General features: G+C 42.1%; 2 protein-coding genes across 4 annotated transcripts in view; one reads left to right on the plus strand and one right to left on the minus strand.

Moving 5' to 3' along the window:
* The window catches only part of ELK3 (ETS transcription factor ELK3), a 29,140-nt gene extending 17,827 nt beyond the window's left edge, over positions 1 to 11,313 (plus strand). The window contains exons 3-5 of the mRNA XM_015858690.2: positions 4,415 to 5,209; positions 7,456 to 7,578; positions 9,691 to 11,313. Coding sequence (XP_015714176.1) covers positions 4,415 to 5,209; positions 7,456 to 7,578; positions 9,691 to 9,789 — 1,017 coding nt within the window. The 3' untranslated portion in view covers positions 9,790 to 11,313. The remainder of the gene's footprint in view (positions 1 to 4,414; positions 5,210 to 7,455; positions 7,579 to 9,690) is intronic.
* A 4,669-nt stretch (positions 11,314 to 15,982) lies between these two features.
* The window catches only part of CDK17 (cyclin dependent kinase 17), an 82,324-nt gene continuing 71,870 nt past the window's right edge, over positions 15,983 to 26,436 (minus strand). For all 3 annotated transcript variants that reach the window (XM_015858675.2, XM_015858651.2, XM_015858669.2), the window contains 9 exons: positions 25,798 to 25,860; positions 23,277 to 23,400; positions 21,916 to 22,036; positions 21,354 to 21,451; positions 20,960 to 21,065; positions 20,118 to 20,160; positions 18,908 to 18,998; positions 18,045 to 18,122; positions 15,983 to 17,828 (listed from right to left, as the gene is read on the minus strand). In XM_015858675.2, the coding sequence (XP_015714161.1) occupies positions 17,791 to 17,828; positions 18,045 to 18,122; positions 18,908 to 18,998; positions 20,118 to 20,160; positions 20,960 to 21,065; positions 21,354 to 21,451; positions 21,916 to 22,036; positions 23,277 to 23,400; positions 25,798 to 25,860 (762 nt within the window). In that variant the 3' untranslated portion in view covers positions 15,983 to 17,790. The remainder of the gene's footprint in view (positions 17,829 to 18,044; positions 18,123 to 18,907; positions 18,999 to 20,117; positions 20,161 to 20,959; positions 21,066 to 21,353; positions 21,452 to 21,915; positions 22,037 to 23,276; positions 23,401 to 25,797; positions 25,861 to 26,436) is intronic.

Raw genomic sequence — 26,436 nt, forward strand, 5'->3', positions numbered from 1 at the left:
TTCACAGCCATGCTTAGTGGTCTGTTCTCACCTTGGTTTTTAGAAAGGACAGTGAGGTGAGATTATATGCTGAGTAACATTGGTGCTCAGCACAGCTCTTGCACATGTGCTACCTTCACATGGGGGGGGGGCGGGGGGGAATTTGATCCTGCAGAACTGAACTCCGAATATTGTTGTCACGTATTATTTGTAGTGCACTTAATCTTGGAGGCACAGTGTGACTGGGCACTGTGCAACCAGTTCAACGCAGCAACCAGAGACCATGTTGATCGCAAATTAACTTTGCACAATTTTCTGACCAGCCTTTTTTTTCCCCCCCTCACTTTGGAATTTGAAAGGCTGTATGAGGCCGTAGGAATGTTTTAGTTGCAGATTTAGAGCTCCGAGTGTTGCAGTGAAATGTTTTTAGTATTTTGTCTGCCAGAAGTCAGATTTTTCCACTTAACATCTTTCAAAGGTGGCTTGGCTGAGAAGGCACAAAAGGATTCAGAGGACACCGCAGCGGCTGTTCTGAGCAGCTGATATGATGAATTCCCCTTCACAAAGTGCTAAAAAGGCTTCTGCTCAGCATGGGGAAATTCACTTCGTTATATGACTCCAGCCTCTCTAATTATAAACTTAACTGGGATCAGTGGGGAGAGAGAGCCTGCTGCTGGATGAGCAGTACATGCAGACAAAGTACAAATACACCATTAATGACTGAGCAGGCATTGCTTGAAAACAGGGGACAAGATATTTGTAGCTCTTGTCCTCCGAGATCTCTCTGATCTCTTCAAATCAAAGCAATGTAATGGCTCTTTACTTGAGCCTCCCTTTCTTCTTATTCTGTTTCTGATTGCTTGCCTGCTGCCATCCCCATCACACACACACCTTTGTCTTCTCTGTTGTCTCCGCTACTCAGCTTCTGCCAGAGAAGTGGCTGTACAGTCTTCAGCATGGTGTAGTTGTTGCTCACTGTTCTTACTGCTGCTTCCTTGACCCATGTGCTCTCCTCCATCTGCTAATTTTATCTAGGTGTGGCATAGCGATTTTGGCCATTTTTTTTAGTTCTGCAGCTCAGTGGAGTTCATAGCTCCTTGGCGGAGAGAAGGATAAGCTCTTCTTTCCCCATATAATATGGCCTTGTGTATCTACAGTGTCTTCTCCCCCTATAACCCGAGTGATGTGTCATCATGTGAGTTTGAGACAAGGGCAGTGATCTTAGGTAGGTGATGGTGGCCCATGGGCTGGGCCTCCCTTTCTTGAGCCACCCTCTGTTGCCGTATGCAGCTGACACTAAGCGAGTTTGTCTTTGAAATTATTCACTGTGGAGGAATAAAAGCTGATCACTGGATAAGTGGAGGTTTATAAGCTCTGCCATTGTGCTTGGGGGGAACGCTGGCTTGTTAAAATTCATCATCTGATTCATCTGAAGTTAAAAGTAAATTAATTCCAGTGCTGGAGAAAAATAACACAATTAGGGCAAGTTCCTTAGCTTGGCTTTGAAGCAGACACGATGTGCTGTTGAGGCTGATGGCTAAGTTTATGTTAAATTCACATATAAAGCACCCCAGGAAATGTATGGTGTGGCTTGTCTCAGTTGTAATTTGCTGCTGTGATTCTGGTTGCTAAAGGTTTGCAGATAATCTGAAGACTTTCCATTTCCTGCTTCATTTGTTACCCAAATTTCCCTTCATTCTTATTATTTCATGCATTTCCTGTGTTGCCTTAACAGAGCGATGCACAGATGGCACTAAGGGAGGGAATCCTGCACAACCTACAGCCTGAGCAGCTTGTCCATCTTATATTCTGCCAATCAAAATGCTCTTGTAATGCTTTCAGGCAAAGAAGCCCTTCACTTCTGTTCCCATGCAGAGCACTTTTTCTTGGTGTGTGGAAACAAAATCCCTTTTCAAGTAGGATTTGTACTTCCCTTATTGTTGAAGTTGCCCAGTTGCTTCTGTTTTATTAGATATAGATGGCAGCACAATGTGTAGTACATAAGTAACACGGGTTCTTGTTTGTGTGTGATGGAGCAGATGGGAGAGCACTTCTCAGGTACTTGAAGGTTTCTGAGGTGCCCTCAGCCCTCCCTCCCTGCCTGTAAGAACGCATCAGACCCCATAGCCTGGTTACTGGTTCTGGTATTTAATGCCCAAGTATATGTGGCAGTATGGAATGATTCTCCTGGACAAAGGTCCATTGCTTGGTCTGCTTCCAAAACTTGGGGATATGAGCTGAGAGCAGAAATGATTCATCTGCTTTTGTTGAAGTCTTGAGTTTTATTCATGGATAGATAGAGGACTGCAGTGGAACTGTAGCTGTAGATACCAGCTCTATGTTTCGTGGTGGTGCAGGTGAGAAGGGAAGAGGAAATATTTGAAGGAGCATTAGAAAATAGATTTTTGGAGAACTGAAAGGAGCTTCTTTTGAGAGTGGTGGGTGGAAGTGAAGTCAGAGTTTGAAATGGCATGAAAGTAGTTAGTTGGTGCTATCCTTACTGAAAGATGAGAGTGAAGGATATGGCACTGATAATTGGTGGAGGAGAAAAGAAACTCACAAAAAACAGTGGCAGATAATTAATGTTTGTGAGGGAAAGGGAATCCCACTGTACATGCAGTATAATAAGCACGAGGGCATGAAGTGTGATCCACCTGCTCTGAACTGGTCTTTGAAGTACTATGGGCTGAGTGCTTGAAGCACTGTGCTGCGGATATGCCTGAGCTCCCCAACACACTGCTGGGGCAGTGCAGCTGTCAGGCAGCAGCACCCAGCTGGCATCAGAGCCTTCAGAGTGCAGTGTGATGCCAGGTGGCATACCTAGAAAATCCAACCAACAGCACAGAGGGGCTGGAGGAGCACATACACCCACTGGCCTGCCACCAAGAGGCCTAGTCTGCCTGCAGAAGTGGTCAGCATCAGGAAACCTTTTTTGCTCTTTGAAACTGAGGGTGGAAAGCCCTCCTTGTCATAGTGCCCATCACTGTCTTCCCTGGTTGGAACCATCTTCTGCAGCTCAGAATAATTCTGACAGATCACCAAAGTGATGTAAAAATAAGCTGCTTCTTAACCTTCACTTCAATCGTTCCTCAAAAAATGTTTGAAGTGACAGCGTCATTTGAGAGGCAGTTAATTAATTTGTGTCCTTATTTTCTCTTAAACGCTGATGGAGATTTCCTTGGGCTCTTCATTTGAGAGAAGCCTGCAAAGCGCTCGAGGGGTCTGCACTTGAATCCCTTTCATCTGCAGCCATCATTAAGTGGGCTCGTTGCAGGCGTATGGAGACAGTGAAGCTGCACTGAGAGACCTTCTGAAAATATGTTTAATAATGTTGGAGGATATATAAACTCTTCAACTTGTTTGGCTGCCTTTTATAGCAGTGGTTCCCTGTTTCAAGCCTGCATTTATCTACAAGTTGCGCTGGTGCTTGATGGAATAATAACGCTTAAGAGGAGGGATTATTTTAAGTTAAAATATATTAAGAGACAAACCAAAATTGGGAAGTTTCTTCTCATATGAGAATTGGTGCTGTGTTTTTTGGTGGAAAATAAAGTACTGTGTTCGTAAATGAAACAGTACAGAAAAAGTGCGTCCATCTAATGTTTCACCTAATTAACAGAAAAATCTAGGCCAGGGCCAAAGTCATGGGAGTTAAAGCTCATGCAGACATATTCCATGGGCTAAATATATGTCCTGAACTTTAGGACTGCAAAAATAGGCACTGAGGGATCAGCCAGGTGGGCAGACATGCGTTCAGCTCGGCTTGGGAGAGAGCAGCTCTGTGCTTCCAGCCTGAGCTTGCCAAAGTTGGTTCTCCTCCCACACCATGCTTGCAAACTTGAGAAGAAGCTTTCTCTGTTTGTGCGGCAGCTCTGACCTGTGGAGCAAATCTCTTCCTGAGATTCATTTTTTATTCAAGAAGGTGCCCGAAGGAAGTGCCAGCCAAGGAATGTTTAGATGGTGGTACTGAGGGTCACGGTAGTGGGGAAATATTGGTGGTAGGTGGACTGGGTGGTCTTGGAGGTCTTTTCCAACCTTGGCGATTCTATGACCCAAGACAGAAGTACATGCTCCTCTCTCCAGATCAACCCTGCTTTTGTGGCAAGAAAAAAGATGTAGTATGTAAATATTCACATTCCCCTGTGTACAGTAAGGCAGGTCTGTTTGTAGAGTGCAAGCAAGAGAGGCAGCAGGCGTGTGCCCCACAACAGGGTCACTGCTTGGGGAGTGTTTTTAAGAGTCTTTTAGACAAACCCTCTAGCAGGGGCTTCAGGAAATGTGAGATCACTTGAAATCTCAGGAAATAGTTCCCTTTGTTTCTCTGAAGAGCCCTGAGCGGCCGGAGGACGCCATAGTGCTCCTCTGCGCTTTGTGTTTGCTGTATTTAGTGCCTCCATGATACCGATTTTCCTAGCATCTGCTTTTGTATTTGCAGAACATCATCAAGAAGGTGATTGGACAGAAATTTGTGTACAAGTTTGTGTCCTTCCCTGAGATTTTAAAGATGGATCCACACGCCGTGGAAATCAGCAGAGAGAGCCTTTTGCTGCAGGACAGCGACTGTAAGATGGCCGCCGAGAGCAGGGACGTGCACAAGCACAGCTTGTCGGCACTGAAAAGCACGAGCCGCAACGAGTACATCCACTCTGGCCTGTACTCCTCCTTCACCATCAACTCTCTGCAGAACCAGCCAGATGCTTACAAGCCAATCAAAACAGAAAAACTGGAGGAGAAGTCGGAAGGAAACACGCCGGTCGAGGAAGTGCGGACTGTTATAAGATTTGTGACAAACAAAACAGACAAACAAGTGATGAGGCCCATGGTGTCGTTGCCTTCCACCTCTGAAACAGCAGCTGCCTCTGCTTTTCTCAGCTCACCCGTATCAGCCAAAATCTCTTCCTTAATGCTACCCAACAGTGCCAGCATCTCATCTCCATCATCATCCTCTTCCAGGTCACCGTCGCTGTCTCCCACTTCTCCCCTCCCCTCAGAGCACAGGAGCCTCTTCTTTGAGTCCAGTTGCCACGACTCAGATTCCCTCGAGCCGCTGAACCTCTCCTCGGGCTCCAAGGCGAAGTCACCCTCTCTTCCCCCAAAGGCTAAGAAACCCAAAGGCTTGGAAATCTCAGCCCCACCTATGGTTCTTTCCAGCACCGATATTGGTTCCATTGCCCTCAACAGTCCTGCTCTTCCTTCGGGATCACTGACTCCAGCTTTCTTCACTGCACAGGTAAGGCCAGCCAGCCTCGTGTACTCTTTCCATAGGCAGTTCTCCTTCAGTTTGGCCAATGGTGTTAGTGCTGGGGGCATGTTGTCAGCCAGTGGAGGAGTGGTGTGAGGAGAGAGGGTTCCTTGCAGGGGTTGTAGGGAGAATGACAGGGAGGACAGGGTTCTTGTAGATTGGAAACTGAGCGTAGGTACTGTGAAGTGCTTGATTGAAGCGCTGTGCTAGGTGTTGTAGCCCTTCAAATTGTGATGTTAGGATTCAGATAGGGAGTAAGTAACAAATCTGGTGGATGTCCCATCCTTGAAGACATCTAAGGTCAGGCTGAAGGGGCTCTGAGCACCCTCATCAGCTGTAGGTGTCCCTGCTCACTGCAGGGCAGAAGGACCAGATGGCCCTTAAAGGTCCCTTCTAACTCAAAAGATTCTATGACTGATTGGTGTCCAGGACAGGCTTTTAAGCCAGCTTTGATTTGCAAAGTTTTACAGGTCCAGAAAGTACTTGCCGGAGCTCCCTTTCAGTACAGACCTGAATAACTGGTAGGTTCCTCTGTTCTCTATAAAATCACTGTCAGTTAATCACGTTTCTGTGGCAATGTCAATGTGTAGATCTGATTTTCAAGCAAGTGTGTGGAAAAAAAATCTGTTAATTCAGAGAAAAAAAATCACATAACAGAAAATGATCCAATGTGTTCATCAGTGAGTTTTGTTCTGTTCTGTCACTGCAAAATTAGACTAAAAAGTCCTGGTTTGTGCAAAGCCACTGCAGCTTGGGCACGCTTGCAGGCCTCTGAGATACAGGGCTGTGCCACAAGGAAAGAGGAATCTGTGGGCCGCTATCTGTCATTCTGTGCAATGTAAAGCCTCTGAGTGATGTGATGAGTGGCAGGAAGAACGGGAGTGTGGCAAACCAAAGCTGAGGCGCATTGGCAGGCTCACACAGCCTCTCTCTGTGCTATAACCACAGTAAGTGTTTTGCTTGTAGGCAGCAAATTTGACAAATCCTATCAGATGCCAGCTAGACAGAATGACAGCGTGAGTTATTACAGGCTTGCTTTAATCTACTGCTGCCACAGAACTCAGGATAAAGAGCGATTTCTCTCCTCATTTTGTAATCATTTCTTTGAACACTTCATTTTCTCATTCATCTGGGAACCCAGAGTCCTTCCTGCCCTGCAAGTCATAGAAGGGAATTACAGATGTCCAACCTTTTGGCTTGCTTGGGTCAGACTGAGTGAAGAGGAACTTTCTTGGGCCACGTACAAAATACACAATGTACTTAAAATGCATAAGTAACAAAATCTCTTCTTTATTTATTTTTCTTTAATATATATGTGTATTAAGAGGGCAACAAAATATAAACACAGCAGGCTGGACATGTTTGACTGTACATGTGTGACCCCTTTCAGTAGGATGCCTCGCTATGGCACTGATGGCCATCATCCAACTGAATGCCATTACATGTCTTTTTTGGCAGGTTGTCCCCTCTCAGAAGAGGCAGATGGCACCTCACAGGGTAGCCCAGGGTCCGTTTATTTTAATGTTGGGTTATGCAGCAGTGTGGCTTTAACTGTCTCTTTCTAGTGTGGATAAGAAGCATCCTGTGTCATAAGGAATTAAATAAAAACTGTACAGCAGCTGTGTTCATCTAACTGTAAACCCTTGGCATGACAGCTGTAACAGGCTGGAAATGGGCTCAGGTGCTGTCCCTTCATTGAGCATCGCTGCAGTGAGCTGCCCCCATTCAGACTGTTGCTGTGCTTAGATCATATGGATGGTTTTTCACATCCAGCACCAGCTGTATAGTGATGTGAGGGCAGAAAATGAGGATACATGAATTTCCACATGTAACGTGAGGCCAGCCTACACAGTTTGTGCTTAGGTTTCCTCGGGTGGCTCTGATGCTTGTCTGATGGTGATACTGCTCCATTTGCATAAAGTAAATGTGTAGAGGTTCAGAAGCTTGCTCTGGCTGGCACTTGGCTGTGGCACAGCTCACAGGTACAAGCACCTGTATCAGGTGTGCATCAGTGTGTGCAAGCTTTGGCTCAGCACTGCCATTGGGCACATTTACACAGCTGCAGATCTGAATGGAGCACAGCTTGGCCTCAGATCCTCCCTCTGTGGCTGTACCTAGGTATGAATGAACACCCCCAGGTTTTCCTTAGTATTTCTTTATTCTTTCCTTATGTAACTCAGCAGAGGTAAAACCACCCTATGTGTGACAGAATATTGACATTTTCTGTCTTGCAGACCCCAAGTGGATTATTGCTGACCCCGAGCCCGCTGCTGTCCAGCATCCATTTCTGGAGCAGCCTCAGCCCCGTTGCTCCTCTGAGTCCTGCCAGGCTGCAGGGACCCAACACTCTGTTCCAGGTAGGTCTGTCTAACACACAGGTTCCACTTCTAGAAGTGCATGTGGAAGCCTTGTCAGGGGAACATCTCATGTTGGTCTGCAGCTTTTCAGATGGTTTGAGGAAACATGGGAGTTGATGAGCATTTTTAAGAGAAGTGTGTTCGCCTGCACCACCTTTAGAGCACTGACAGCACAGCCAGACTGTCCTGGGCAGCGTCTGCTCTGCAGCAGAAACATACATGTTGCATGCAGGAAACAGAGTAAGCACTGTGCCTTGATAGGGAGAAGGGAGCCCTTGGAGCTCTGAGGTGGGAGCACAGAGCAGGAGAGCATGGGAGAACCAAGAGCAGCTCTGCACCACCTTGCTGTGTAAGGCCTGGCTCATCTTTCTCACCTGGGAGACAGGATACAGTTGTATGTAACTTAAGGGCACTCTGAAGGTCACGTTTCCAGGTCTGCAAATTGCCTGGGTGGCTGCAGGCAGGTCACTTACCCATCCGAGCACCACCTCTCTGTATTTACCCGGAGAAAAGAAGCACTGTCCTCTTTCATGGATACCGGGATTGTGAAAATCTCAGTTTTATGGACACGTCATAAATATCAAAGGTGTGAAGCAAACAGCAATGGCTGCAGAGCTCAGGGGCAGCGCTCTGAGGCTGAGGAAGGGATGGCAGGCATGGCCTGAGCAGCTCCAGCTGCAGCAGAACAGCTGATTGAGTGAGTCACAGGAGGAACGAGGCTGAGCAGCTAATTGGCAGGAAGCACAAGAAACCCATGGCCAGCCAAGCAGCTGAAGAACACATGGAAAGTCTGGGAGTGAAGGCCCCAAATGCTGTTGGCCAGCGCCAGCATTGGAGGGTGCTCTGAGCTCTTAGGAGGTAGCTGCATTGGGTTGGGCGGCAGTCCTTCCACCTCCAGATGCAACACAAGGAGCCCTGGGGCTGGTTGGTTTTCACCTGAGTTGAAAGGAATATTTACTTGCTGATAAAGGAGCCAAAATGCTGCCAGCAGCCAGAGGCCTGCGTTGCTCTGCAACTGCCAGCCTCACCCCCTTGCCTGCTGACTCACAGGGAAGCGGGAGCAGGCTCTGTACATGGTTTTCTTTCAGGCCTGTGCTGCTTTCTCAGCAGTGCTGTGCCCTGGCTCTAGCTCTACAGTGTTAGCATTACTGGAGGACCAGGACAGAATTCATCAACAGAGCAAGCCTGGTGAGCTCGTGGCACAGCTGGGCCTGGCCGTGTGGATAGAATCATAGAATTACCTGGTGAAAGCTCTCCTTCTGTGCTTATAAGGTGAAAGCAGCTCCCACTCACTGCCGCCCATGCACCTTCCACACAGATCGGCTCGATAGGCGGGTCTACCTGCAAGGTACTTCCCTTTGAAGTCACACTGTTGCGCAGTTAATTACACCAGGGTTGATGTTGTGCAATGGGGGCCTGGTGCCGCAGCCTCACCTTGCTGCTGGCCTGGGCGTGTTAGGAAGGCTGCAGGCAGGGCGTAGGGATGGGCCGGGGCACGGGGGCAGGTGGTGAGTAAGTAATCTTTGCACAGCAGGTCAGAAGGTGTTCGTTAGCACAGACTGCCGCAGAAGGTGCTGCTTCAAGTACTAGGTGACCTGGCATAGCGACCGGGCTGTTTCTTAGATGAACTGTAACTACTCGAGTGTCCTTTTTCCGGCGTTTTGTGCTCACAGCTGTGCTTTTTTCAGTCCTAAAACTGCACCTGACTTTCACATTTGTTAGGGTCTCCCTGTGCAGCTTTAATTGGATGGAAAGCATGGGTTGTAATTAACGTTCTGTAGGCTGAGAAAGGCTTTTGGAAACGGAACGGAGGGCAACCATTTCTCCATGTTATTCACTTTTCCAGTGTGATTACAGCTGCTGTGTATCAGCTTTTATCTGAAATACAGCCAATAACAGGTTTACCCATCCCCGTACGTTTAGAAGCGATTCGGGTTTCATCCCTTGCTTTGCATTCCTGGTGTCTGACGCAGGCATGTGGTACCCATCCTACTGCACGGCAGTCAGCGCTCTTGAAAACATCCGCGGTGGGCTGCAAGTGTGGACGGCGTGTGCTTTGAGGCTGAGCATTGTGAGATAAGAGAATAATTTTTCCCTTCTGGCCTCTTGCAGTTTCCAACTCTGCTAAATGGTCACATCCCAGTGCCACTCCCCAGTCTGGATGGAGCCTCTTCTCCAGTACTGCTTTCACCCAACGCCCAGAAATCCTGATGGTGCCTCACACGTTAAGGACATTTGGTGGATTTAACACTCCGTTCCTATGGGCTACTTCATTCCTGTGTCGTGAGGAGGACATCGTGAAACCCTCTGTTACTTTGGTTTGCACTTTTCATTACATGGATAGTCTACTTTTATTACGTTAGCGTTTTAAAACAGTGTTTATATATAAAAGTATATATAAATCTGTTTTGCATTAAATGAATTATAATTTTTTTATATCATAGCTCTCAAGTGTTGAACACTTCTGTTGTTGATGAAGTACTTTTCCGTAATGGATTGCAACAATGTATCTAATAAGGATGTGAAGCTTCTTTTTAATACCTTTTTCTGCCTATTACGCGTTGTGCTTGTGTAAACTATAACCGGCTGTGCCTTCTTTTTGCCTAATGTCACGTAAATGATTTATATATTTTCTAGTATTAAGATGAAAAGCTGAAAGACAAAACTAGGATTGAGCAACCCTACGGTAGGATGTCAGTATTTTCTCCACGGATAGGCCATATGATGCAGCGTATTCATGTAACTTTGTATTAAGTGCTTTCGAGTTGTATGAAAAATAGCCTTATAATTTTTCTTTGCTGAAGCAAAAAACGCGTTACAGTCAGGAGATGTGTTCAGGAGTAACAAAGCCACGTTTAGACACGGATTCTTCTGTGGAGTTGCAGCAGGGAAGAACCGGGCTGCGTGTGCTCATGAGACGTTGCCAGCATTTGAAAATCCTTCTGTCGGAAAGGAGACGTGGCTCAGAATCTGTTTGGTCTGTAGGTCTTAAGAAGTGTCAGCGCTACAGCTGGAGAGCCTGCAGGTAGTCTCCGTTCTCCCACAGCAAGGATCACTCCCGCCAGTTCCCCGGTGCTTTGTTCCGACGTGCCAAGTGCCTTCTTACCACTTCCCTGGAAGGATCCTTCTCGCTACCACGGCTCAAGGGTCGCATTTCCCCTTCCCCCGCAGCTGGAGAAGTTTAGAGGACTGCAGATGTCTGCTGCTTGTCAAGAGGCGCACTGTGCCGTGCACATCTGGCATGTTTATGTAGAAACATCTCGATTCTGGATGAAAAAAGCAGCCCTGTGTTACCATACGCTTGCAACTTGAACTTAGTAGGTATGTCCTCTGCCTTGAGGTGATGGCTGAGTCATCTAAATGCCAGGTTAGGATGGGGCCAGACTCCCTGGCACCGCAGATACTAATCTTGGCAGGGTTCATGCAAATCATCCCGTTTGTTTTCTGAGGTGGCTAAATTGGGTTGAATGCTGTTTTGCTACTTAGGTCTTTCAGATGAGACCTCCCAAAAACCAAACAAAAAAGAGAATCATGTTTGCTCCAAGTCAGTAGAGCCTCTGCCTTATTTCCTGGCCAAGCAGCTGGTCGCAAGTCTGTGCATTTTGAAACCTATGCAGCGAGTTGTCTGCTGATTCTCTGCTCGGATGCATTTCATTGACGATGTGTGTAGTTAATTGTAAAGTGCTTTTGGATCCTTCAAACTGAAAGGTGCTAAATAAACATTTTATTACTGCAGCTCTGATGTTGAAAAGCTGTTTTTGGGGTAGAGGAATTTGGTCAAGAGTAAGCAGGAATTTTCCTGGGGCTCCTCAGTTTCACTCAAAATAATTACCTGAATCAAGAACCTCTGCATCTATATGCAACACCAGTGCTGATAAGCAGGGCAATTAGATGCAAGAGGTAAGGAAAATGAACAAAACAATGGGGCTGTCATTTGCTTGATTCAGCGTTGTAAGAGCTTTGAGAGCAACCATCCCATGTAGCCAAAACCAGAAGATGCAGCATGAATGTGTGCAGGGTGATTTTATACTAACTAAAACTAGTGCAGGTTTGAAGGCAGCATATAACTAATGGGGCTGGCTGGTCTAGTGCAGATTACATCACTAGGGCTTGCAGAGCGGACATTCCTGTTTTAACAGCAGCCTTCTTCCTCCAGTTAGGTGGAATATTTTGCAGTAACTGAAAGTAACGTGGAAGCAGCTGCTCACACTTCAGAGCCAGCTTTTTACTCAGTTTTAGAAAAGCAGAAATGCCCACTTTAGCACTCTCACCTCATGTACACCAGTGCAGTTAATGGGTGAACAAGGCATAAAGATGAAGCTCTTCTCATTGCTCAGGTATTCATGAAAATGTAGTCTTTGAATCAATAAATATTTGAATACCACACTGAGAAAAAGAAACATTAAAAATGAGAGGAGAAAGTAGGGTAACAGAAGAGATTGTTGAAAGACAAAGCACCAGGTTCTCATTGCTTTGTTACTTCCAAGGTTTTACTGTTAACCAGGCAAAATCACTCTTTCAAAAAAGCTCAGCATGAAATGAAACTACACACAGCACCAGCCCTACTCTCAGCCCACGCTTCTGTGGCACTGGGGGATGCGTCCAGGTCTTCCAAGGAGTACTTCCAAGGCAGGGAAAACAGTGATGGGTGATAAACTACAGAAAGATTGGAAATGAGTCCACTACATCAACAAAGAACAACTGTTCCACCAGGCAGGTGCTTGCCAAGTTGGTTGTTTCCAGGGAGATAAATGTTTAAAGGTGAGACAGCCCTCAGAACAAGCAGGGGGATTTAACAGGCTGAGTTCCTGCACTGAGAGGCTGTGTGATCTTGTGACTGTACGAAGCATCTTCCAAAGCCATTGTGGCCACCAAATAAATTTAGAACACGTGCAGTAAGTGCAGATGTCTTTGTGTGTAAAGGCATCGCTGATCCCTTCTGATCTTGAAGTTGTCTGCACATCCTTTAGGATAAACACAGGTCCTTCAGATGTAAGCATGCCTCTACAAAGCTACAACTTTGGAAATCCCTTTTTGCCTCTTTTAGTTTAACTGTAGCTGCTCTTTCCAACTAATACGTAAGTGCTCGGCCTACACAGACGGAGCACAAACCTATTTCTTGAGGGCAAAGAGATTGACAGCATTAGCGAGGAGAAACATAAATTTATTTAAATGAGAAAAGGAGACTGAACCCGAGGCAGCAGCTCTGGAGCAAGCAGTGCCACAGCCTGCCCAGCGGGGTATCTGTGAACAGCTTCTTACAGGAGAGGTCTCCAGGAGGTATGACTGCAACTTCTTCCCTGGAGAGATTCCCATCGGTTCACTTTGCGTTCACTCTGCAGTAAGTGCATAGGGATAAATGCAACCTTCATTATTCCTAATCTAGCTCCAGGCCAGATCCCTCCTTTTGCGGATTAAGGACATGGAAAAATGGAGAAAAAAAAATTAAGTCTTTGAAAAGATGAGCTTGAGGAGGAGTGAGCAGTGCTGGCACTGCTATGTGGGGCCTGGAGGGAGGTGTTCTGTAAGAGCATGTTGGAAAGGGAACAGAGAAGTGCATCCTTCCAGGTTTGCAAGCCACAGCATCTCTGTCAGCAAGAAGATCCCACTGCAACAACGAAGGAGCTTATAGCTCTCTGGGGGATAATTTGTTTTGAGGTATGGCATGAGAGCCAAGCAAGACTTGCATTTCATTAAGAGGTCCATAAAAGCAATCTGCTTCGGCAGGCCTGCTGCTTAACTGATTTTGGAGGATGCAGCCAGGACAAGAAATGGAGCAGTTATTTACATCACTAAGTCTGTGCACGTGTGCGTATTCACATCTTAAGCTGGCTCACAAATCACAGGACTTAAATGAGTTACGGCATTTCAGAGAGCACGTGAAAGTAATGGAAAAATGTATGTGTGCACTTTTCCACTGACATCAAATCTTCCTGGTTAAGGAGAGAAAGGCAGTACAGGCCAGTGAAAAACACAGATTACAAAAATCTGGAACTCTAATCCCAGTCCTGCCAACTAAAACTTCCACCGCAGCCTACGACGAGAGATTGGTCTCCGCAACTAAACTGCACAGGCAAGGCCAGGTATCTACCTAATCTGTCATACTTTCCAAAATCAAACCTCAGCTAATGAGCTGAACACCCATACAGGGTTTCCATTCTGTTTTACAGTCTGTGCTTGTTCTCATGCCAAGCTTTTAAATTAGTTGCTGGTGAGATACGAGTGCTGACCCATTGGGGCTACGGAGCAGCAGTAGATCTCTACCAGTCCAGTCTGCAGAATGGGGGTGGAAAAAAGAGCAGAAAGGAAGCCCAGAGTTAAATTCATAAAGATCCCACATTTGTTTCACAAAGATCCAAACATCACAAAAGTGGGAAAAAAACCCAAGGTACTGAAATGCACGAACAAGGCACAAAAATGATTTAATCCCTGCCTTTTAGTCACCAGACAAAACGAACACATCTGGGACATGCTGTCCAACTAAGGTGTGATTTTTCTCAGTGTTGCCATAGGCTGCAGCTCTGCATTTCCATACCCTAATTTGTTTGGATTTCTTTCAAGTCTGACTTGCATTCTGGGTATTTCCTGGCTCTGTAATACTTAGCTTGTGGATATTTACAACATGCCTTTCATATATTCTGTCCTGAATAACTGAATGTGTTGTTCTTAACCTTAATTCCATCTTAACATTGCAAAACAGAAACAACGTGCTTTTAATGAATCGAAAAACTCATGCAAACAAGCAAGCAGCCCCAAGAACGCTACCTTGCAGCTTTTCAAATGATTTGCAGATACAAAGTACGCCGATTCTTTAGTAGTTGTTTATTTTAACTTTTATTGCCCAATTCAGGGATACACTCTGGCTACTTAATGCTGTGGTAAAGCAGCACAAAAATAACACAGCTGTGCTGAGATGCATGTTTCACTAGAGCATTGCCGTGCAGCTGGGTTGTTCCCTTCCATCCCTCACTCTTTCCCAGCCTGTAAATCCCCATCCTCCACCCACCCCTTCTCTCTCCCCTTCAGCCCTCGCCTGCCATGAGCACACAACCTCCTACCACCTGCTTCTTTCTGGTCTCCAAAGCCACCATCTTCCTGCACACCCCTACACACACACCTCACCCTTTCTACCTCCGGGTAGATGGGATACAACAGGTATCTTCTACAGATGATTACTTTAGATCAGAGACAACCTGCAGGCCATTTCTCCTTAACTGACCGCCCATCTTCAGACAGAGAACGTCACACCAAATCTTGACAGTCAGCTACTTTTACAGAGCATCTGCCTGGTTTTCGTTGTGGCTGAGGTTCTCCCCAAATGACTGTTCCCAGTTGTTCCCAGTGGCAGTGGAACCAAGCCTGTAGTGCCTGATGCTGCCAGCCAGGTGACAGAATGTTGAATTACACCAAAGCAATGTCAGAGAAGTGCCCAGTGACTTCAGACTCGCTCACTATTGCCCTGAACAGGCATCTGCCACACAACTGTCTCTGCTGATACAGGACTTATGGACCAAATAAAAAGGACTCCAACAAAACTGGCTTGACCAGATGCCAAGTTGCATTCTTTAAAACTACCTCCCAATGAAGCAAACCAATCCACTCGTAGATCCTTTGAAAAATCTCTATGTATGCAGAATGCTTTAATTATATGGAATATCTTTTCACCTGTAACAACAAACCCGACTGCCTACTTAAAATGGACACCTCCTTCTGGGAGCCACAGCTGATCCCCATCCAAATTCATTAATGCACTTCATTTTACCAGTTAAACCTTTAAGTCCTTTACTCATTAGCATCACATTATCGTTGTTCTTTTATGACCTAGAAAATATTGTGTTCTAGAAATGCTAAACCCACATTTATTCACAATGAACATTTACTCTATATCATCACTACTTCTGTAGAATAAAAAAAAAAGATGTTTTTCGCATACTTCTTCCTTCAACACCATCACATCTACAACGTATCTCCTACAAAGTTAATCAGTATAAAATCTAGATCAGATCCGTATCAACTATAAAAAATATATTAACAACTATTTCAGGACAAAGGTTTCTCATTGGTGCCAAACCTGCCTCTGACACACACACACACACCACGCTCCCGCTGGTATCAGCGAGACCAATCCATGTATCCCAGACACATATCACCTCCCTAGAACTAGGCAAGACTTACAAACCCAGGTGACGTGCAGGACTTGACTGCTAGTAATTAGACTATGGACCGTGATTACGGCACGATCCTGAACAGCCTCAGTTGCAGGTGAGTCATGCCACCTTCACTGCCACTACTTCTTTGTTGCAAGACTTTGTAAGCAGCTCAAGTTAAACCGCTGACTCCCACAACACACGGATCTAGCTGAGTTTCCAACAATGCCCCAGGAACTGCAAGTTCACTTGGTCTGTATTTTTAACAACACAGGGCCTTTGTTATTATAAATTTCAAAACAAAACCAAAGAATTCCACATAATATTTATACTTTCAAAAGTACAATATTAATACAGGTCGGTCAGTTAGAAATAACAGCAGTTTGTTAGGTCTACAAGATTGAACGTAAAACCGGTTTACAAATGCTGAAAAGCAGTAGTGGTCCAACAGTCACCATTACACGCAAATTCCTCTCTTTCAGAAAATTAAAAAAAAAATAATAATAATAAATCCCAAGTCAAATTTACCAGTATCGATGAAATATTAATAAAACACCCCCAAACATGCCACGATCACTATTCACAAATAAAGTTAAAAGGAAATATACAAAAATTCACTTAATACTGTTAAATAGCAATAAACTACAAGATTTCCTGAACAGAAATGGTAGGACCCCTGAATGTTTTACAGTGAATGTCAGGAAAAAATTAAGTTACCTATGACTATTTTCATGATATACCAGCCAAAGATTTACATGACCATTTCAAAATATACCAATAAAGATTTACAGTCTCTTTAAGATGCACTAAACAAATAGGTTCATAAAGGTGAACACAAATGCTTAAAAATACTGTAACCATCACCAAGGGTGTACTTATGATACTCACTGAGATGCATAAGCGTAGTAGTAACATGTTTACTATCTCTGGTAAACAGATAACACCTAAGATCTGAAAAACTCTCTAAGTTCCCATTTTAAAAGCTTTCTAGCATAGTGAGTTCTTATCAAGTACAAACTTGCATCTTTCCAGTTGATTTCAAGTGAATAATGCACAAATGGGAGAGAAACGAGGTGGGAAAACACCACATTATTCCCATATTCTTGTAATTAGTCGTCCCGTTCCTCTGTAATGAAAAGATCCAAAATTCCAAAAGTAAGTCAGGGTCCAACGTGTATGAATCTTTTTTTTTTTTCTTTTTTTTTTTTTTCTTCTTTTTTTCCTCTACTATTTGTATTCCTAAGTTAAAAACAAGGTAAAAAACAGTCATTGTTTCTGCAAGTCATTGCTTCTGCCAGGCCCAATATGCACAACAACGTGCAAATACCTTATGCTGGAGTAAGCCTGACAAGATGTATCATCCAGTCTCCATGCTCTAATTCATCAATAACTAATATAGGATCTGAGAGCAAATAATAGTTACTTTTCACTTGTTTGAATCAACTTTCACACCATGTGCTTTTCAAAAACATAATATGCATTATAATTTTTCAACTATTTCAACACATACTTTCAATGTTAAATAAGGAATTAAGTGCCATGAACTCAGAGCATTAAAGATGGTTCACCTATAGCCAAGCAAAGCTATGCTTACATTCCAGGAAACACTGCAGTTTACGAAATACAAAAAAACCCCGCAGCAGTAGAACATTTTATGAAGAGAAACAGATGCATTCACATATTATAAAGCCACTGCAACTTCTTCAGGCATGGAACTGTTGTGTTAACTATACAGACAGTAGTTATTTAGCAGCAATGATTCCGCAATAAATAATGCACTGTGTTTCTCAGTCCTGCACAAAAATTGCAGCTACAGTTACATCAACGGCTGTAACCTACTGGCTCTAGTGGCAGAGGAGACCTTAAAACCAACTGTACAAAAAATTGTCACACTGTGACAACAAATATAAAAACATAATCTGCAGGTTGGAAATAAAAAGACTCCACTGTGAAGAGGACAGTGTAGACAAACTGCGATTCCAAGTCCACCAAAAGAGAGCACTGCCTTCAGATCCGAGTCCTTGATTGAAAGGATAGGTTGGGGCTTGACTCTGAACTGCCCACTTTAAAAAAGCATGCTCTGCCTTCTGTTCTTCCCGTGTCCTATAACAGAACATGGACCACAGTGAGAAACGTAAGCATCTGCACAACAGAGTATTCAATCACTATATTCTTCTGTCATGTCCTTCTGTCATTCTATATCAAGACAACAGCTTTTCTTTCTGCCTTTTACAACCACCACAGGATCTCTTTCTTTTTTCCTTTTTTTCCTCCCACTTCCATACTTGTAAGTAAGAGAATATATTCATCTTTCCATACCTGTCTCTGGGTAAGTGGAATTTCGAAAGCCAGGGTCTTTCTGCAGCTGAATCTCTTTTAGACTGAATATTGAAACACCTGGAATATAAGAAATAAATTAGTTTATATTCAAACACAACAATGCTTTAACTGAGCTAATTCTATTCTTAATTTAGCAGTTTCTGTGCAAAAAGTCCTCTTCCTATTTGCAAATTTAAGTCAACATACATTGGTCATCAGTAACAGATAAAGTTTTCCATTAAGTTCTTGTGAGTTAACTCTGATAGATAGCTAGGGATCATACAGATGCTTACTAAGTTCCCCACGCCTCCACTCTATGGGGATGAGGAAAGGAAGATTAGAAGCAAGAAAACTTGTGGACTGAGATTAGAATTATTTAATAAGGGAAGGAGAAGCTGAAGAAAAGAGAAATAAAAGAGAACAAAACAAGCTACGCAAAGGCAATCACTTGCCACCTCCCATGTGCAGACCACTGCCTAGCCAGTTCCTATGCAAGAGATGGTTAACTTCCCCAACAACTCCCCTGTCCTTCCTCCTGTTTATTGCTGAGCATGACATTCTATGGCATGGAATAGCTGTTTACTTACTTGAGATTATCTATCTCACGTATCCCCCTCACTTTTTACATATGCCCCCATCCCCAGTCTTGGAGAAACTGAGAAACAGAAAAGGCCTCAATGCTGTGCAAACATCATTTAGCTACAGATAAAACACTGGTACGTTATCAGCAATGTTTTTGTGACAAATATCAAGCATAACATCATACAAAAATTAACTCCATCCCACCAAGGCCCAGTACAGTAATGTAGTTGGCTTTCATGTACTATCTCAACAGTATTCTGCTACTTTACTACTCGTCTTACTTTCAGGCAAAGTGTGTATCCTTGTTCCAAGGCTCCTGAAGTATGCATGTTTCATGGCCTCTTCTGCCGAAATTCTCTTCTTTGATTCATACTATTAACATAAAAGGATGCACGTTGGTTTTCATTAAAAAATTCTTTGCATTAAGTGATATGACCAAAGGAAGAGTCCAACTTGCTCACATCTTTCCTACCAATTCACTGGGACATCTTTGTTTCCTTTGCTTTCATTTCACACATGAAATACCTAGCATAGGCTGTCTAAATTAGAATTATCAACATACATGGTTGATAAAAAAATTTAAAATACTTTAAAAAAGAAATTGCTATAAATGGATAATAAATAAAAATCACACTTTTTTTGGAGTTGTAGTGCTGATTAGGTTATAAATTAAATTGCAGTGAAATGCTATTACAAGAGATCACAAATGTTTTCTACTTCAGATGAACTACGCTACAGCATTTTGCATAAGAGGAAACTCTAGACTTAGACTCTAGGTCGTAAATGTACACTGAACACACCTCGTGCTCGGCACATTTGGACAAAGATGCAGACATTAAAAAAGGCACACACAAGTAAGAACAAATTTCAAACAACAACTGCAGGTGCTTTTTAACACAGTGAAGCTACAGGACTTCAACTACTCAAACACCTAGAGCTGGTCCTCCATCTTGCTCCCCCTCCTTTTGCTTCAGGCTCTTTTTTAATGCAGATTCAAAGATTAAAGCCACATACTACTTTACCTTTTGAATACAGACAGTTTGAAAGATCAAAGAGTATCCTCACACCTTAGTATCTGCTTCTCTAGTGGTAAGCTAAGTCTGTCTTTACAGAAACAGAGCATCTGTATTCAAAAACCCTGTTTAAATATAATTTCAGAAGTACTTCAGTCTTTCAGAGAACAGCTAACACAGAACTTTACAGATTTTACATTTTTATAAACAGCAATCAGAGAAAAAACTGCCTCTGGCAAAAGAAAAAAAAAATCCCATCACCTACAAAAACTACAACAAAAATCATCAGCTTCTAAATCCCTACAGCACGCAGCGTAGCACTCATTCTTCCCACATCTATCATTTACTACAGACTGAGCAGCATGCTTCACTTTGAATTACATCTGGCAGTTACTATGCTTGCAATACATATATTTTTTAACGTTATACATTAAAATTCTAAACTTGCACATATATAAAGCCACAAAACACGTCTTACTTGCAGGAATTTTGCTATCAATTCAATTCCTTCTGTGTCTAGCCTAAAAAGAAAAATATTAAACAAAAATTAGAACAGTTCTTGAAGCATACTTAGAAAAGGCAATCTGCAAAGTAACTGATTTCATTAAATGATATTAAAACTAAAATTAAATTCAAACGCAAGAATGTTTTTATCTGAACAACTTTTTTCTTGTGAATACGTACACACACAAGTAGCAGTATCTCAGAATAAGGCTATCTGGAAAACACCGGGAACAGAAAACTCTTGAGCTTTGCATTGTGGTTTAGTAGGTCAACCCAGGTCATTTACTGGCAGGACACAATGTTAGATCTTTTTCTTCTGAGTCACTGAAAATGTGTTAGGCTTTGTTATAAAGTTTATTTATAATCTCTGTGCTGTTAACAATGCTGATGCAGACCCTGCAAATTCTTCATAACGTTTTAGAATGATTTTAAGAGATTGCTCAAGGAAACCCTGCAATTTAACAATGAGCCTATTATATAGCAGAGGAGAATTTGGAAGTGCTGAGTGAATACTCCCACTATGCAGGCATTATTAACAGGATTTTATAGTTCTATAGGTCATTATGGAGCTGTGGTGCCTTGAATGACATTTGACTAAGTAAGCACAGAGTAGCAGGATTATGCTCTGCATTGATATCTGCCCACAGCATATAGTTGTACATACAGTATAAAACAGTATGTAGTTTTAATATCTGCCCAACTGATATATAGTTTTCCAGCATTTACCAGCACATCCTACTTAGAAGTTTGTTCACGCATTTACAAATACTCAAAGACAACGGAATGCATACATTCTATTAGTAAAACACAAAGTACCTTGGTGCATGGTTGATTAGGGGTTGTGGTTTATATTTGGGAAAGTTGTAGTTTCTAAATTCATCACTGGAAGAAATGCCTGGCCATGTTTCTTGACACGGGGTTCCTGTATTTAAAAGAAGCAACAAATTCAACTTACAAAACAAAACACATAAAACTATAAGGAAACAACTTCTACACAAATAAGCACTTAATTCTGTAAGTTGCACAGAAAAAGAAGACAATGCTGTACAAGCTCATCTATGCATCCAGCTTTATCATTTTCATCACGAATAAAGTCATTCACCTTAAATACAATGGAACATAAAATGTCATTTTTTTATAGATGTACAATTCTCACAGAAAGAGCACTTAGAAGAATAAACTTACAGTACTGCTAAAAGTACATATTTACCCAGAAGCCTGAAAATTAAGTGCAGTTCGTCTTCAACAGTGGAGCCTGGGAAGAGAGGCCTTCCTGATGCCATTTCAAAAAATATGCATCCAACACCCCTTCACAGAAACAGAGAAAAAGATAAATCAGAAAAAATCCAGCAATTTAGTCTTCCGGTTCTTAAAGACTTCTGTAACTTAGATCTTAAACGTAAGAAAATTATTAATTAACCCGATGTTGCTATTCAAAGTATTGTTTTGAAAGAAGACGTATATCAATAAAAGAACTGTCAAAGATCAAATATACCTTCAGATGTCAAGTTAGTCAACTGTATTGTAGCTCATAGTAAATACCATGTGTTATGTGAGGATTATTTTTTCGCCTAGAAATATCAGCCTGATGCATGTTAAATCAAAGTAATAAAAAGTTATTTTGCATTCAGAATTTCTCTGAAACCTAACTCAGGTGCAGGCTTCCAAAATTCAAAGATTAGTATTTGAATGCTACTATATAGTAATGAAGAGTTGATGTCTTTTCAGCTGGACTGAGCAGAAAAGTTAAAACCTGACAAAGCTGTACAAACCACATGTCAATTTGAGTTGAATACTCTGAAGATCCGAGGAGCACATCAGGTGGTCTGTACCATAATGTGACAACTTCATTGGAATAGGTCTTCGTAGGAACAGACTTTGCTCTAGCCAATCCTTGATTAAAAAGAAAATAAAGGGTAATGTGCTGCTTTTATGCAATGCTGCTTTGCTTAAATCTTATTTTACATGGAATTAACAAAGGATTTTTATGACAGAAATCAACCTTAATATACCTGTTAAATTCCTTCTGAATTATATTGCATTAAAGAGCCCTAATTTCTGTCATTTGTCTCCCAGTACGTGCATGAACATAATAAGAAGTGTTTTTAAGCAAAGAAGACAGGTAAGCAGATCAAAACCTGCACTAATTCTATACATTACATCAAAACAACAAAGCAATATATCAACAAAGCATCATCCCTCGTGGTCTGTGAAATCCCTTGTGGCACACAAATTTCTAAGGACTTTCCTGACATAAAAAATAAAGGGAAACTGTGAAAGTCATGCTTCACTGCAAGTGCTCACTGGAAATCCCGAAAGAACTTCATGCACTACTCTAGAGATAGAGCAACACCTGACAATACTGCATAAAGACAGATCTTTTCTCTGGCTCAGTTTAGAGGCTCCAACTTAATGACTTGACTAAATGCAAATTTCAAAGCAGTAAGACTACTTTCAAACTTCAAGCAGCATCCTGATCTTTTCTAATAACCATGTAAAAGACTGACTTTCACTTTTGGAGAACACACAAATTTACTACAGTCATGATGTTGTATTTTCTTTGTGAGAGTAATTGCACGCTCTTCTCTCTTTTGCCTCGTTCAGATGAATTCCAGCAACCATGACGACTGTTTCCACTAACTTATTCAAAGGAAAGATAGGAACCAAAACAACAGTTTGTGGAATATCTGTATTCATGACTGAAGTAATAAACAAACTAAGCACCAACTCCTAAAGAACACTAAAACTAACACAGACTTGGGTTAGAACTATATGCATCAATGTTGATCCCATAGCTACAGTTCAGAAACTACTACAAGAAACTACTACTGTCATACAGCTACTTTACATCACAGACAGCAAATTTCTTCCCTACTGATCCTGACTAGAGAACGTTTCTGAGATACAGCAACAAGGACAAGATCCTAAAGTCCAGCCTTCTAAACTGACAGGGATGTACAAAGAAGATGAATTAATACACTTCCTAGGTTCACATTCCCAATGTTCATAGTGCAAATGTGCAAATACACATTCCCAGTTTCAAAAGATTTCAAAGTTCTATATAGTTTACATTCAGTATTTTCCCAATGCTGAATAAAGAAAATATTTATTACAGAAGAATTTCAGTCCATACCAAAGTCTGCCAGCTTCAATTCTCCTTTCTCATTGATTAGTAGATTCTGTGGCTTCAGATCTCGATGTAGCACCTTTCTCCTATGACAGTATGCCAAACCGCGAAGAATTTGGTATAAAAATAGCTACAAAAGAGAACATTGAAATAAGTTAGATCATAAACACCAATCCTCAGATTACATTAACTATAAAAGACTATTTGGGCACAGCAAGAGTTAAGTTGCTGTACTGTAAGTAAGACAACAATACTTCTGAAGAAGTGAATTAACTTTCCATATGAGCACACTCCTGAGTATCAGGTTTAAAATCCTTTTATGCTAATGTGCAGCTTTTCCATGATACTTTACAACAAAGATTTTGAGAGATTTGTTCTGCATAATTGAAGAAAACCATGGGGCTATTTATTTTTTTAAAGTATTTATCAATGCTGTTTCCCACACTAATGTCTTTAAAGGTAACTGTCTCTGACTATACTCAAGTTACTTTCTGCCACAGGATCCCTTATTAAAATGCAGCTCAGAACTCTTTCCATCCAACTGTGAAACACTGCGTAAAGAATATTTTGGCAGGCTACTGGAAAAATACAACAGGATTCACAAGCTCATGAAATGTGGAGAAAATGAAAATTACTAACACAACCCCTCTGCCTCTGGCATTTACATTCATCTCATCACCTTGATACACACAGGTTTGTTTTGCTCCTTCTCAAAAGCCAGCCAGTGAAGCAACTCCAGTCATACATATTAATGCTGCATATATGTAGACTTAAAAGTACTAAGGGATGATGAAAGGTTTAGCAATGGGCAGCCAAAGCAGCTTACTGTATCACTTCAGTTTCTCTAGGTATAAAAGGTCTGAATTTGAACACAAGACTTTTGGGTAGCCTTTGCTAGTATCTATTTTTACGTGAAGAGAAATCTTTTTTGAAGAGAAATCAACTGCCAACAGACCCAACTGCCAGTTATTGTATTCTAAGCATACACAGCTACCATAGTTAAGCAGCTGTTTTGGTGCCAGAGGTACCAACCATATCAATATGCTCTTAGGGCACAGTTTAAACCTCAAGCAAACATGGAAAAACATTTTTCTCCGCTTTGCTCAGATTATCACGAGGCAGATTCTCCCTGAACTCTTAACTGCACTCCTGTAAGGGACTGCTTCCCATTTACAGCTCTTCTTTAGTTTTTATGCTCAAAGCACTGCTTCTAATTTCTATTTAATTGAAAACACAAGCTTAATTATATTTTATGTTGTCTCACTGAAGCAGATATAAATTAAATAATTTCCTTTCACAGATTCTCAAAGGAAGCAACAGATTAGGCCAGGAGGATTTTTTTTCCTACAAGTATCAATGCTAATGTGACAACAGAACAAAAGAATAACCTAACCAAGCAGTGACCAGTGCCAAAGCTAAACCCCATATGAAATTCAACAAAGTACAGATTTCACAACATGCACCTAAGCCAAAACCAAGGGTGACAACTCTCCTGGTATGTACAAAAATCCATCATTTCACATTATTTGGAATACTGACTTGTCAATGAAATTTGTGCTGTACTCTTGTCTAAGAATTAAAGCAACTTTCCCATCTCATCTGTGCACTCGTGGTTCTATTCAGTAGAATACAATCAATATTTCTCAAGAGGCATGGAAGAGTTTCTTAGGTACGCTTATTATACCAATAATAACCATTACATGAATAATATACAGCTTAATTAAGCGGCTTTGAAGGTACAGTACGGCAGAGATTGCAAGACAGCAAGGCAATACTGTGTTAACCCAGCCTCCTTTGAAACTTATTTCAAGTTCACAATTTCCTCTCTTTGGAATCTTGCTCATAAGGTTGTAGTATTAAAAAACATGACTCTAGATATTCTAGATTTCCAAATGACAAACTGCTTTTAGAAAAGACATTTGAAATGGAGTCAGTCTCACCAGGCCAGATTTGGAACTGAGTCATGGAACCCAGCCACAGCTACAGTTAAAAGTGACCGCCAATAACATCTTAAATAAAACAATTTTGTTTTATTACTAACAGAGAGGAGAATGTATTGTTAAATACAAATTAAAGCATCTTTCTTGTGTGACAGACAGTAGAATCCAAACCCACCATCACGACTGAGGTCTTATTTTCCCTGCTGAGTACACAGACTTTGAGGACATACCAAAATAAGGATGAGGACACAACAATGGCAAGATGTCAATACAGATAGAGATATACTACCTATAAAAAAAATTTTGTTTTAAATATGTAATGTCAAAGTGAATGAAATCCTACATAAAGTTATATAAATTCATTTTATTGCTTTAAACACTTAAAGATCACCAAAAGCAAAAGAAAGACTTCACTTGATTAGATGTACTTGAGTCAGGTCCAATGGTTAAAAAAAGGTGGTTTTTTTCTTGTTTTTTTTTTTTTTTTTTTTTTTGAAAGCTCTAACTTTTACAGCTCCTGATTATTAAGTTCTTTCAAATTCTTCAGTTAGAACAGAGCAAGTTGGAAGACTCACTAGAATACTCACCTTTACATTGTGCATACTCATGATGTTACCACAGTCATCCATGTACTGCTTCAGATCCTTGTCCTGTTAAAAGATCATTACTTTTCAGTAAAATTATAGACAACAGATTACGTGAGCATAATTATTTTTTGTAAGAAACCATTGCTCTAGGGAGCCTGCTCTACTGCCTGATCATTCTCTGGTGAAGAGCCTTTTCCTATGTACCGCCTTACTCTCCACTGATACAGCTCCATGCTGTTTCCCGTTTCCTTGGATCCTGTTGCCATCATCAGAAAGCAGAACTCAGTGCTGCCTATGTCGTGAGGAGTTGTAGGCTGCCATAAAGGCCTTCCCCTTCAGCTCCTCTTCTCTGGGCTGAACAAAGAAAGAAAGATAACCTGCTCCCCATACGCTGCCCTCTAGACTTTTCACCACCTTTAAAATCCTCCTCTGGAAACTTTCTAATAACTTTATGTCCTTGTTATACTGTGGTGTCCAAACCTGCACCCAGTGCTTGAGATCTGCCTGTCTGAGAGTGCTGTGCCTGGTGCACCCCAGGATATGGTTGGCCCTTTTGGTTCCAGGGCACTCTGCTGACTCACATTCAACCACAGCCCCCATGCCCTTTTCCACATGGCTGCTCTCCAACCTTTCATCCCC

Source organism: Coturnix japonica, chromosome 1 (assembly GCF_001577835.2).
Source record: "Coturnix japonica isolate 7356 chromosome 1, Coturnix japonica 2.1, whole genome shotgun sequence".
Lineage (NCBI taxonomy): Eukaryota > Metazoa > Chordata > Aves > Galliformes > Phasianidae > Coturnix > Coturnix japonica.